Source organism: Nycticebus coucang, chromosome 16 (genome assembly GCF_027406575.1).
Source record: "Nycticebus coucang isolate mNycCou1 chromosome 16, mNycCou1.pri, whole genome shotgun sequence".
NCBI lineage: Eukaryota > Metazoa > Chordata > Mammalia > Primates > Lorisidae > Nycticebus > Nycticebus coucang.
In genome coordinates, this window is record NC_069795.1 from 11709746 (window position 1) to 11723172 (window position 13427).

Sequence of the window (13427 nt, forward strand, 5' to 3'; positions counted from 1 at the left end):
CATACCAGGATGAGCAAATGCAGGCAGAGGTTGTATGACAGGGGGAGCCCCATTAGCCAGGGGAGGCACTGCTGCTGTTGGAACAGAAGATACTAGGGGTGGAGACATTCCAACAACTGGAATGGATCCCATTGGCACTGGAGCAACAGCTGTAAGTGGTGGCATGCTGGCGATACCTCCTATACCTACGAAGGAAAAAAATTCCAAGAAAATTCATTTCTGATGACATTACTAAACTCAGTGATAATTAACCCAGCACTGCTTAAAGAAGAAAATCACTTTCAGGTTGTAATATATTCCCATTTAAAATATGGTTTCCGAGCGCTGGGATGGTGAACACATACATGAAAAGTGTTGAATCGGTCCTGCCTGAAGAAGGCACAGAACCTCTTCATCCTTTCCAACATCCTGAACTATTCCTCTCTGCTATTTGGCTTTTATTGAGAGGTATCCTATAAAGTTTAGAATAAACCTTTAGATACAAAATAAGTAAATAAAATACGGTTTCAGATTTATTGTCTTAGAGAGTATCAAAAATTATGTTAAGGATCATATCAAAAGGACTCAAGACCGAACTTCAAGAGGGATCAAACAAGATGAGGATCAATAAGAATAATGTGGGATAGTTAAAAGCATCAAATATAATTAGAACTATGAATTCAAAATGCTGTTTAAAAACAAAATTCTAACTCGTCACCATGGGAAGATGCTAGGTAATCAATTTATTATTTTTTAAACTAGTAAATGGGCTCAGTGCCCATAGCTCAGTGAGACTGAGGCTGGCACGTTTGAGCCTGGCCAGTGCCTTCTAAACAATGACAACTGCAACCAAAAAATAGCAGGGCGTTGCGGTGGGTGCCTGTAGTCCCAGCTAGTCAGAAGGCTGAGGCAAAAGAATCACTTAAGCCCGAGAGTTTGAGGTTGCTGTGAGCTGTGACACCACAGTACTCTACCGACGGTGACATAGTGAAACTCTGTCTCAAAAATAAATAAATAAAATAAAACTAGTAAACAAAAGGAGGGAAATCAAACATTCAACCTGACTTTTCAATAATACTATACCTCAGGATGACCGGTAATGTAATGGTGGGAAGCATCTCGCTTTTTCTAAGCAATAAGTGAAGAAGAAATGATAAAACAAAAAAAATGTTTTTCTTTTTTCTGTCTTAATTTAAAAAACTTCTTTTATGTAAAGTACATGTATTTTACTGTTTAAATTCCTATTATTTTTTCTTTCTTTCTTTTTTTTTTATTTTGAGGCAGAGTTTTACTATGTCACCCTTGATAGAGTGCTGTGATGTCACAGCTCACAGCAACCTCAAACTCCTGGGCTTAAGCATTTCTCTTGCCTCAGCCTCCCGAGTAGCTGGGACTACAGGCATCTGCCTCAACGCCTGGGTATTTTTGTTGTTGTTGTTGCAGTTGTCATTGTCGTGTAGCAGGCCCAGGCCGGTTCTGAACCTGCCAGCCTACTTCCTGCCTGCAAATAGGTAGATAGATAGATCTAAAGAGTGGATCAGAGTCAAGGAGGTAGATCACCTGAGCTCATGGGTTTGAGACAGCCTGAGCAAGAGCAAGACCCCACCTCTAAGCCAGACATTGTGGCAGGGGACTGTAGTGCCAGCTACTTGGGAGGCTGAGGCAAGAGAATTGCTTGAGCCCAAGAGTTTGAGGTTGCTATGAGCTATGAAGCCACAGCACTCTACCAAGGGCGACAAACTGAGACTCTGTCTCAAAAAAAAAAGACGGGCGGCGCCTGTGGCTCAGTCGGTAGGACGCCGGCCCCATATACCGAGGGTGGCGGGTTCAAACCCGGCCCCGGCCAAACTGCAACCACAAAATAGCCGGGCGTTGTGGCGGGCGCCTGTAGTCCCAGCTACTCGGGAGGCTGAGGCAGGAGAATTGCTTGGGCCCAGGAGTTGGAGGTTGCTGTGAGCTGTGTGAGGCCACGGCACTCTACCGAGGGCCATAAAGTGAGACTCTGTCTCTACAAAAAAAAAAAAAAAGACGAGTGGATCAGGCGCAGATTTGGATCTCTTTGGCAAAACTATAGAAAGCACATAAAATATAGTTGTCTTTCTGTGATCTTGGCAGTCACTGATGTTTATTGCATATATTTATTCATTTATAGAGAGTTGCAAAATAGTGATATTCTAATCTTACCATCTCTTTGTCATTAATTAGCGGGAATCCTTTTATAAAGAAGTGCTTTTTTTTTTTTTTTTTTTTGTAGAGACAGAGTTTCACTGTACTGCCCTCGGTAGAGTGCTGTGGCGTCACACGGCTCACAGCAACCTCTAACTCTTGGGCTTACGCGATTCTCTTGCCTCAGCCTCCCGAGCAGCTGGGACTACAGGCGCCCGCCACAATGCCCGGCTATTTTTCTGTTGCAGTTTGGCCGGGGCTGGGTCCAAACTCACCACCCTCGGCATATGGGGCCGGCGCCCTACTCACTGAGCCACAGGCGCTGCCCAAGAAGTGCTTATAATGAGGATATATTAGTTGGCTATTTAGATGTATAGCTAATGCAGAAAAAGTATAATAAATGCTTAATTCTTTCCCTTTGCCTGTTTTCAAGATAATGAATTGGTTCTCTATGATCCCCCTATGGCAAATTTTAAAGTAAATATCATTATTGAGTCATACATTTAAAGATATTTGAGTTTTAATCCATGGCACTTATTATCATTCTTGAGGCTCAAACTGTCCAATCTTTGGGCTTCTGAGCACTTCTGATATCACCCATGGATTCTTTGATAGCTTCCTTAATGACTAGTATTACAAGATGAGTCCCTCCAAACTCATTATGTACATGTCATACTCTAGACTTAGATTCAGCTGTTTTTCAAAAAACCTCTGGTTTCTTTTAGTGAGAAATGGTTTTTCAAGTTCACAATCTGGGTGTTAGGGATGCTCACTGCTGCTGTGGTAGATCATTTTCAGTTCACAGAGCTAGGAGAGGAATGGATGGATAGATGAATAGGCAGAATGAGGGGCAGAGAGAGCAGCTTATGAGTTCATGTGGATACTTGTGATTCGAAAGTCCAAATCTAGGACTATAAGAGCTTTTGTTTAATATTTGACACCTTTTCTTCTAGACTTTTTTTTCTTTTTCTCTTTCTGTAGCTTCCAGGAATACTTTGCTGAGAACGCCCACATTTAGAATAGAGATTTTTCAAAGTATATGATAGAAAGGAATGTTAGAATTAGACTATTCTATAATTACTCATTTTTTAACTACATATCACAGAATAACAACACTAATACAACCACTAATAAACACATAATTTCTGATAGCATTAAATCATTTTGCTTTTCTAACATTTCTGTTATATATAGTTTTATCGTTTCTACATTGTCAGAGCTCATAGGAATTAGATCTTATATTCTCTCCTTCATAGCCTTCATTTACTATTAGATGTACAGGTAACTATGTGTTTAACACTGGTCCTAATGCTGATGTATCGCTAGCTAGTCTTGGTTATCTAGAACTAATTCAACCTGGTGCAAGCCTGTGGCCTATCAGGAACCAGGCCACACAGCAGGAGGTGAGTGGCAGGCTAAGCTTCATCTGTATTTACAGAAGCTCCCCATTGCTATCATCACTGCCTGAGCGCTGGCTCCTGTCTCATCAGCTACAGCACTAGATTCTCATAGGAGTGCACACCGTACTGTAATTGCACATTGGAGGGATCTAGGTTGTGTGCTCCTTACGAGAATCTAATGCCCCCCAACCCCAGAGAACCTCTGAGAAAAAATTGTCTTCCATGAAACTGGTACCTGGTACCAAAAAGGTCAGGGGTTGCTGCTCTAACAGATTCTTTAAGAAAGTTCTTATTAATATTCCCTGAGTCCTTCTAAACTGATAACAGTTTGTCTATGTTCTTTCTACCTGAAAGTCAGTTTTTCTGGACACAAAATCCTTGGCTCATTCTTTCCCTGATAATTCTAAATATGTTACACCATTTTCTTCTGGCATAAAATACTGCTCTCAAAAAGTCTGAAGATAATCTTATTTTTCCCCTTATAAGCCATGTGCTTTTTTTCTCTATATGCCCAAATAATTTTTTTAAAAGTAGAATATATCTTGGTCAGGCACAGTGGCTCACTCCTGAGCTCATGGGTTCGAGACCAGCCTGAGACAGAGCAGCAAGAGGATTGCTTAAGCCCAAGAATTGGAGGTTGCTGTGAGCTATGATGAAGCCATGGCACCCTACCGAGGGTGACAGCTTGAGACTCTGTCTCAAAAAAAAGAAGTAGAATATATCTTAGTATTGGTCTTTGTAGATCTATATTCGCAGCCATATGATACTCTCTTTTAAATATAGTGTCAAATCTTTTAAGAAAGCTGTCTTAAATTCATATTTAGCATCTGTTCTGTCCTCTTGCTTTGGTATTCTTCTTCAGGGACTCCTACTGACCATATAGTCAATATTCTTTGCCTTAAAATTTTGCTACTGTTTTTCAAATCCTTTTTTATTTCCTTCTCCATTTCCTTTTAATTTTAAACATTTTCCTCTTTTTATCTTCTATTTCTCTTCAGATAGTATCTCTTGTTTGTTTCCAGTTAAGTCTTCATTTCCAATATGAATTTTTCTTTTATTGCTCATTATTTCCTGAGTTCGGTCACCTTTTCCTGAAATTAACAATTCTGATGCACATTGATCTTTCACGTTTTCTATCTTTTTATAGCAGCTTTTAGCTTATTTTGAAGTGGTGGGGTGCTGGTATACTTTCATTGCCTGTTGGTAATATGGGGGACTTTATTTTCTTTTTTTTAATAGTAACACTATATTATTTGGCCTTGTCTGATAAATATCTTCCACTGTGGATTTGCCTGTGCTTGAAATTTTCTATTGCCTATTTTCAAATATCCCCTGCTTTCTGGGATTTCCAGTCTCTGCCCTCCTACTTAATGCTACGGTGTGTTAATATCTGCATTAAAAAATGCATGCAGGGTGGTGCCTGTGGCTCAGTGAGTAGGGTGCCAGCCCCATATGCCAAGGGTGGGGGGTTCAAACCTACCCTGGCCACACTGCAACAACAAAAAAATAGCTGGGCATTGTGGCGAGCACCTGTAGTCCCAGCTACTCGGGAGGCTGAAGCAAGAGAATCACCTAAGCCCAAGAGCTGGACGTTGCTGTGAGCTGTGACACCACAGCACTCTACTGAGGGTGACAGAGTGAGACTCTGTCTCTAAAAAATAAATAAATAAATAAATAAATACATGCAGGGGTGGTGTCTGTGGCTCAGTGAGTAGGGCACCGGTCCTATATACTGAGGGTGGTGGGTTCAAACCCAGCCCCGGCCAAACTGCAACAAAAAAAAATAGTGGGGAATTGTGGCGGGTGCCTGTAGTCCCAGCTACTCGGGAGGCTGAGGCAAGAGAATGGACTAAGCTCAAGAGCTGGAGGTCGCTGTGAGTTGTGATGCCATGGCACTCTACTGAGGGCGACAGAGCGAGACTCCTAAAAAGAAAAAATACATGCAGGCAAAGAACACTGGAAGAGTGACACTACATGTCACCACACTGGTTTGGGGTTAATGAAGGTGGGGAAAAAGATAATAAGGAAATCTAGATCCTTTAGAAAAACTGCAGGTTTAGACAGGCTTTACCTCCTTTTGTTAAATTGACCTTAAGCAAATAGCTCAAGTTCTTATAGCTTCAATTCCCTCATTTATAAAACAGGGCTAATTAATTTCTGCATAATTTTAGGATTATTATTGTAATATAAAATACTATATATATGAAAACCCATACTATATGTAAAGGCTAGGAAGTGCATAGACAGAGTCTCACTGTACCGCCCTCGGGTAGAGTGCCGTGGCGTCACACGGCTCACAGCAACCTCTAACTCTTGGGCTTACACGATTCTCTTGCCTCAGCCTCCCGAGCAGCTGGGACTACAAGCGCCCGCCACAACGCCCGGCTATTTTTTTGTTGCAGTTTGGCCGGGGCCGGGTTTGAACCCGCCACCCTCGGCATATGGGGCCGGCACCCTACTCACTGAGCCACAGGCATCGCCCAATAATTTTTAATATTAATTAGAAAATAAAGATAATAGTAATAAACTATTTTATTCTCAAGCAGCTGGAAAAACTATTAAAAAAATTTTTACCCTAGCTTGAGCAGGGAACCAGCAATTCTAGTAAAGATCAGATCTTCGCAAAACTTGAATAAACTTGATCAGGGCCACATAATTGTAACTTCTGCTTGTGTCCATATATTCCCTCATGGCTTATCCTCTCGAAAGTCATTTCCTGAGAATGCTGATGTGATGAGAACAGATGAGGAAAGGCAGTGGGGAAAGCTCTGGGCCGGGTGGCTGGGTATCAGGTCAGAAATCCCTCTGGGTTCCATTCCTAACGTGTGGCAAGTTACTTAGGGACTATAAAAACTGCTCAGCAGTGAGGCCACACCTCCTGAAGCTAAATCAGCATTTTTTCCACACTTAAAATTCCTATAGCAGAATAGAATAAGAAGAAACAAATTAAATGCAACAGGAAAAATTACTGACTACCAGGTTTGAGGGAAAAAAGAAGAAAGGGGATGCCTCTGGTCATCCGGCCCTTTCTCCACGCTGAAGTTTCTCTTGCAGTGCTGGAAGGAGGCCAAAGGAGAACTAAATACCCTTTTACTATTTTAGCACATGGGTCCTGACCAAAAAGTGGCTATAGGGACCTTCAGGGACTCAAAGTGAGTTCCACTTAAATAAGCTAGTAACTAAAGGTTAATTACTGTGAATATACAGTGAACAACGCAAATAAGGCCTTAGGTCACACAGAACTACTACACTCCTCACTTCTGGTCTTCCTAGCCTTTGCTCATATATGAGTTCCCTTTATTATCTTGGTTGGTCCTATTTGTCTGAAATTCTTCACCAAACCTGTATCTTTCCTCTTAGAAAACTAAACCCCACCAAAAGAAAGCCAATATGTTGTTTGCTTTTAATCAGAGATCTAATAAGTAAAATCAGAGTACTCATTTATCTTATCACTAATTGTATCAGAGACAACCTGAATTACTGCTGACTGCCCTCTCTCAAATCTACTTCATTTTATTTTATTCATTCATTTTTGAGATAGAATGTCTCACTGTGTCGCCCTTGGTAGAGTGCCATGGCATCATAGCTCACAGCAACCTCAAACTCTTGGGCTCAGATGATTCTCTTGCCTCAGCCTCCTGAGTAGCTGGGACTAGGCACCTGCCATAATGCCTGACTATTTTTATTTTATTTTTTTACTTTTTTGCAGTTTTTGGCCTGGGCCAGGTTTGAACCTGCCACCTCTGGTATATGGGGCCGGTGCCCTACTCCTTGAGCCACAGGTGCCGCCCTGCCTGACTATTTTTAGAGATGGGGGTTTCACTCCAGCTCCAGCTGGTCTTGAACTCGTGAGCTCAGTCAGTACCCCCTCCTCGGCCTTCCAGAGTAATCCTAGGATTACAAGTGTGAGCCACCGTGCCCAGCCAAATCTAATTCACGTTATTATCTATCATCAGATATATCTGATGAAGAAAGGGAAAGAAACTCTAGTCACAGGTTTTGTGTTTTGTTTTAAACCGTGAAAGAAGCTCCCCACGAATCAGATGTTAGATCTGATTACTACAATCTTCAAATCAACCTAAATAATTAAAGTCTAGGCTGAGAACAGAGAAGAAATCAGAACTGTTGATGACCTCAGTCAACTAATTACCAATTAAATTTTGAGAAAAATACCTGGCAGAAAGATAACTTTTAATGAAATTATGTTTTTAATCGGATTACAAATATTTTTATTTTCCATTCCATTTTGTTCGAAGAAAAAAATTTAATGTGGCTATCTGACCCAATATTGTGCTTAAAAAAAAAATTTCTAGATACCATACCTAAAAAAAACTTGTTTATGCATGAGAAGAAATAAAGGCAATATGGAAACAGAAAATCAAAAGGAAATTATGTGACAACATGAAGGATCAATGTGAAGAGCAAAAAAAAAAAAAGAAGAAGAAAAAGGGCAGATTACGCAGCAGATTACCAAGCTGTTCCCAAGCAACACCTGCCACCCTTGCACTCGCTGATTTCTTTCCCAGCCTGAAGAACATGCTCCTTCTCCTCAGCACTACCTGCCTGCAGAGGGCCATCATCTTTTGGACAGAATTACCTGCTAGAATTTCATGCTATAAACCATGAAAGGAAAAAGGGAAACATTTTGGCCCAGCCTAGTGGCTCATACCTTCCTAGCACCCTAGAAGGCTGAGTTGGGAGGATCACTTGAGCTTAGGAGTTCAAGACCAGCCTGACCAAGAGCAGGACCCCCGTCTCTGCTAAAAATAGAAAAATTAGCCAGGTGTTATAGAAGGCATCTGTACTCCCAGCTACTCAGGACACTGAGGCAGGAGAATCACCTAAACTCAGGAGTTTGAGATTGCTATGAGCTAAGCTGATGCCACAACACGCCAGCCTGGGCAACACTAAGACTTTGTCTAAAAAAACAAAAAAGGAAACATTTTTCGGGTGGTGCCTGTAGCTCAAGGAGTAGGGCGCCGGTCCCATATGCCGGAGGTGGCGGGTTCAAATCTAGCCCGGGCCAAAAAACCAAAAAAAAAAAAATAAAATAAAATAAAAAGGAAACATTTTTCAAATATACAATGAATATAGGAACTAATTCATTTTCAGACTTACCAAATGCTGGTGCACTAGAAATAGCAACTGGTTGCTGTTTCATAACAGGGGGAAGTGTGGAGGGGAGCTGATATCCTTGCAGCTTCAGTTTGATAAGTTTCATAGCTATGGAAAACTCCACTTGATCCATTCTTCCATCATTATTCATGTCAGCTAGTGCCCTGCAAACCAAAAGCATGAACTCAGAACAACTGTGACCATAAAAGAACCTTTCTGAAGCCCCTTGCCCCACTGACAAAGACAAAATAATTACCTCTTTTACCCCCAGGGAGAATAACACAAAACAAAATTGTTTACCAAGCTACAGGGAATAACTTGTAAATACTGCCAAGTCTTATATAAACAGAAAATAGTTTTCACTCTACTACTTTTACTTATATGCTACATCAGGGAATTTTCAGCCACATTGTGATGATTTATACTTCAGACATAAAAAGAGATTTCCTTTCGGAGGTATGAAAATGTTATAAAATTAGATAGTGGTGATGTCTGTACAACTCTGTCAATAAACTACCACCCAATGAATTAGCTACATTAAAATGAGTTCATCTTATTATGTGATTTATGTCACAATAAAGCTATTTGAGAAAAAGGATTTAGAAACAGAGTGTCATGGCTAGAGATTCTTGGTTAGATTGCATCAACTCCTCTGTGGAGTTCTACAAACCTCAACATGGGAATATGACTAGGTATGACATACTATCCTATGCTATATTGTACAATAATGCTATTAATACTATACTTGCAAAAAAACTATACTTGTAAAGCTCGTAAAACTTAAATTTTCTGTAGAATGCTGCCCTCCTATATAACTCAACAACTCTGTAATGAGCTTACAAATGTGCTTGCTGTTTGAAAACTGTACTTTATCACACATGATCCAAGCGCAGCTTATGAGCTTCAATGCAAAGTTATTTTCTCTCAAGAGTAAGCAAAAGGAGGAAATTTTGTCCTTGCAATAAGAAACCAAATTATACAACCCAAAACTGTGCATATTCATGACTTAACCTCTTCATTTCTTTTTTAATCCAGATATTAAAACCATGAATATTTATATTTTAAACCAATCTTATAAAAATGGATTATAAACCAGCTCCTTCAATTAAAATGGATTAAAGACCAGCTCATTCAATTAAAATGCCATGATTAGCAAACTGATACAAATCCAGATAGTGTCTACTAAAAAAAAAAAAAAAGTTATATAAAAAATAATCTGGGCGGCGCCTGTGGCTCAGTCCGTAGGGTGCCGGCCCCATATACCGAGTGTGGCAGGTTCAAACCCGGCCCCGGCCAAACTGTAACCAAAAAATAGCCGGGCGTTGTGGAGGGCGCCTGTAGTCCCAGCTACTGGGGAGGCTGAGGCAAGAGAATTGCTTAAGCCCCGGAGTTGGAGGTTGCTGTGAGCCGTGTGAGGCCACAGCACTCTACCGAGGGCCATAAAGTGAGACTCTGTCTCTACAAAAAAATAAAAAATAAAAAAAAAAATCTTACATAGCTGAAGTTAAAGAAATAAGACATGTAACAGAACAAAAAGAATGGCATACAATAAGGATTAAAATCTGTGTTACAAATTGTAAAACCGCAACTATTTTAGAAAAGATCAGAAAATAGGAAACAAGGGTCCCATGCTGTAGGAACCCACTTTCTGCCTTAGATGGGGGATCCTGGCTCTTCTTGTACTCAGGACCCCTTGAGCAAAACACAGCAGCGGTGTCAGAATTTCTCTCAGTACTAGTAAGTAGTGCTTTTCCTGTGTTTTACGATCATTTGGCTTTGTACTTGTACGAAGCACTTATACATATTCTTTGCCAAGTTTTCTGATGGCTTGCATGTATTTTTCTTGTCAGTTTATAAACTCACTGTGTATAATATGTTAATAGTTTATCTGTAGGGCACGGTGGCTAAAGCCTGTAATCCCACCACTTGGGAGACTGAGGCAGGTGGATTGCTTGAGCTCAGGAGTTCAAGACCAGCCTAAGCAAGAGTGAGACCTGCCTCTAAAAAAAAAAAAAAAAAATAGCTGGGCACTGCGGCAGGCACCTGCAGTCCCAGCTACCTGGGAGGCTGAGGCAAAAGAATTGCTTAAGCCCAAGAGTTTGAGGTTGCTGTGAGCTGTGACGTCATAGCTCTCTATTAAGGGTGGACAAAGTAAGATTCTGTCTCAAAAAAAAAAAAAAGGTTTATCTGTGGATAATTCTAAGACCTTCAAAAATTCACTATTTGTTATTTTTGTACATATTTACTGTATAGAAATTCTACATATTTATATATAAAATATTTTTATTTCCTTCCTGTCTTGTTCCCTCCCTTCCCCGCTCCTAACACAGATTCTGGTTCTGCTGCCCAGGCTGCAGTGCAGTGGGCAACACCACAACGGACTACGGCCTCAAACTCCGGGCCACAGGCAATCTTACCCCACCACACCCCCAGGCTCTACAAGTGCTCTGACTATAGGCATGAGTCACCACACTTTTATTATATAGTTTGCAGGGTTTTAGTTCTCCCTTTTCTACAATTGTTATTATTTTATTACATTTCAGTCTTTAAACCACCTGTGACTGTGCGTCAGGGGTGGATATGTCATCCCAAGGTCCAATCATTACTTCATGGATCTCTCACTTTCCCAGCAACATTTCCAAATTAATCTGTACTCTTTGTACGAACTAAAACCCATTTTTGTCACATTTTAAGTGTTCATATTAAGTGAGATCTGTTCTGGATTATCTATTCTGACTGAACAGTCCCCAGGTCAGTATGACAGTAATGTGCTCGTGCTGACTCACAGGTACATTCTGCTGTCTGCCAAGGTTTTTTAAAAAATCTTTTCTTGGCTATTCATGGATATTTATTTTTTCTCTTAAACTTTAACAACATTTTATCTATTCTACAAACAACCTTACTGGGATCCAAAAACTGTATTAGCTTTATACAATAATTTTCGGAGAGAACTGGTATATTTGTGATAGTCTTCCCACCGAAGAAAATGGTATCTTTCGATTTGTTCAGTTCTACAAATTAACATTTGCTTTAATAAAATTATATCATGTTTTTCATATAATATGCTATTTATATAATATTAAATACATTATACAAAATTAAATATCAGTTTTGCTATAACATTATATGAAACATTACCCCTCACCCTGGCTCGGCATCGGTAGCTCAGCAGCTAGTGTGCCAGCTATATACATTGGAGCTGGTGGGTTTGAATCTAGCCTGGGCCTGTCAAACAATGACTACAACCAAAAAAAAAAAAAAAAAATGGCCAGGTGTTGTGGTGGGCACCTGTAGCCCCAACTACTTGGGAGGCTGAGGCAAGAGACTTGCTTAAACCCAAGAGTTTGAGGTTGCTGTGAGCTGGGACACCATGGCATTCTACCCAGGGCAACAGCTTGAGACTCCATCTCAAAAAAAAAAAAAAAAAATTCCCCCATTAGCATTTTTAGGTGCTTACTTTAAGCATAGAAATGATTTCTAAAAATTTATTTATCCCATATTTACCATAAATACCATAAAAGTTAACAAATTTCAACATATTAGTTTTTCGAAACTAAAATCTCTTGGTTTTAGTAAGTATACAATCACATAACTGGCAAAAAAAATAGCATTATCCTTCTTTTCCAATATTTATACCAATTTTTATTTATTTATTTTTGTTTGTAGAGATAGAGTTTCACTTTATGGCCCTCGGTAGAGTGCTATGGCATCACACAGCTCACAGCAACCTCCAACTCCTGGGCTTAAGCGATTCTCTTGCCTCAGCCTCCCGAGTAGCTGGGACTACAGGCGCCAGCCACAACGCTCGGCTATTTTTTTGTTGCAGTTCGACAGGGGCAGGGTTTGAACCCACTACCCTTGGTATATGAGCCCGGCACCCTACCGACTGAGCCACAGGTGCTGCCCATTTTTTCTTTTTTTTTTAATTTATAACAGAGTCTCACTCTATTCCCCAAGCTAGTCAGCTGACCATCACACAACCTTAAACTCCAGGGTTCAAGTGATCCTTCTCCGTCAGCCCTCCAAGTAGCTGAGACTGTAAGCACAACACCTGGCTAATTTTTCAGTTTTGAGTAGAGATGAGGTTTCTTTCTTGCTCAGGCTGGTTTCCAACTCCTGAACTCTAAGGGATCTTTCTACCACGGCCCTGCAGAGTGCTAGGATTACAGGTGGGAGCCACCATGCCTTGTCTATGCCAATCCTCATTTTCATTGGTCTTATGGCCTCTCAACATTACTGATCCCACATAGTCTAGCAGTCAGGAAAAAAATAAATAAATAAGACATTACTGAATGCTTTCCTGTTCAGTTCTGAGTTTAAATGAAATGGATTTAGTATTTCAATGTTTAGAATGATACTTGGTCTGATTTTTAGAAAGTGCTCTAACATGGCTCGGTGCCTATGGCACAAGCGGCTAAGGCACCAGCCATATATACCTGAACTGGCAGGTTCAAATACAGCCCAGACCCGCCAAACAACAATGACGGCTGCAACCAAAAAATACCCGGGCGTTGTGGCGGGCGCCTGTAGTCCCAGCTACTTGGGAGGCGGAGGCAGGAGAATCACTTGAGCCCAGGAGCTGGAGGTTACTGTGAGCTGTGATGCTACAGCACTCTACCCAGAGCGACAGCTTGAGGCTCTGTCTCAAAAAATAAAAAGAAAGTGCTCTAACATATTTAAAAGTAGTTCCCTTTTTACTTAAGAGAAGCAGTTACTGAATTTTTTATCAAATGCCTAATCCAAAGTTGTTTATGTGATCACAAGTTT

At 40.6% G+C, this 13427-nt stretch overlaps 1 protein-coding gene across 10 annotated transcripts in view; it reads right to left on the reverse strand.

Moving 5' to 3' along the window:
- The window catches only part of ITSN1 (intersectin 1), a 235177-nt gene that overhangs the window by 147122 nt on the left and 74628 nt on the right, over nucleotides 1-13427 (reverse strand). For all 10 annotated transcript variants that reach the window (XM_053565715.1, XM_053565712.1, XM_053565714.1 and 7 more), the window contains 2 exons: nucleotides 8664-8824; nucleotides 6-185 (listed from right to left, as the gene is read on the reverse strand). In XM_053565715.1, the coding sequence (XP_053421690.1) occupies nucleotides 6-185; nucleotides 8664-8824 (341 nt within the window). The remainder of the gene's footprint in view (nucleotides 1-5; nucleotides 186-8663; nucleotides 8825-13427) is intronic.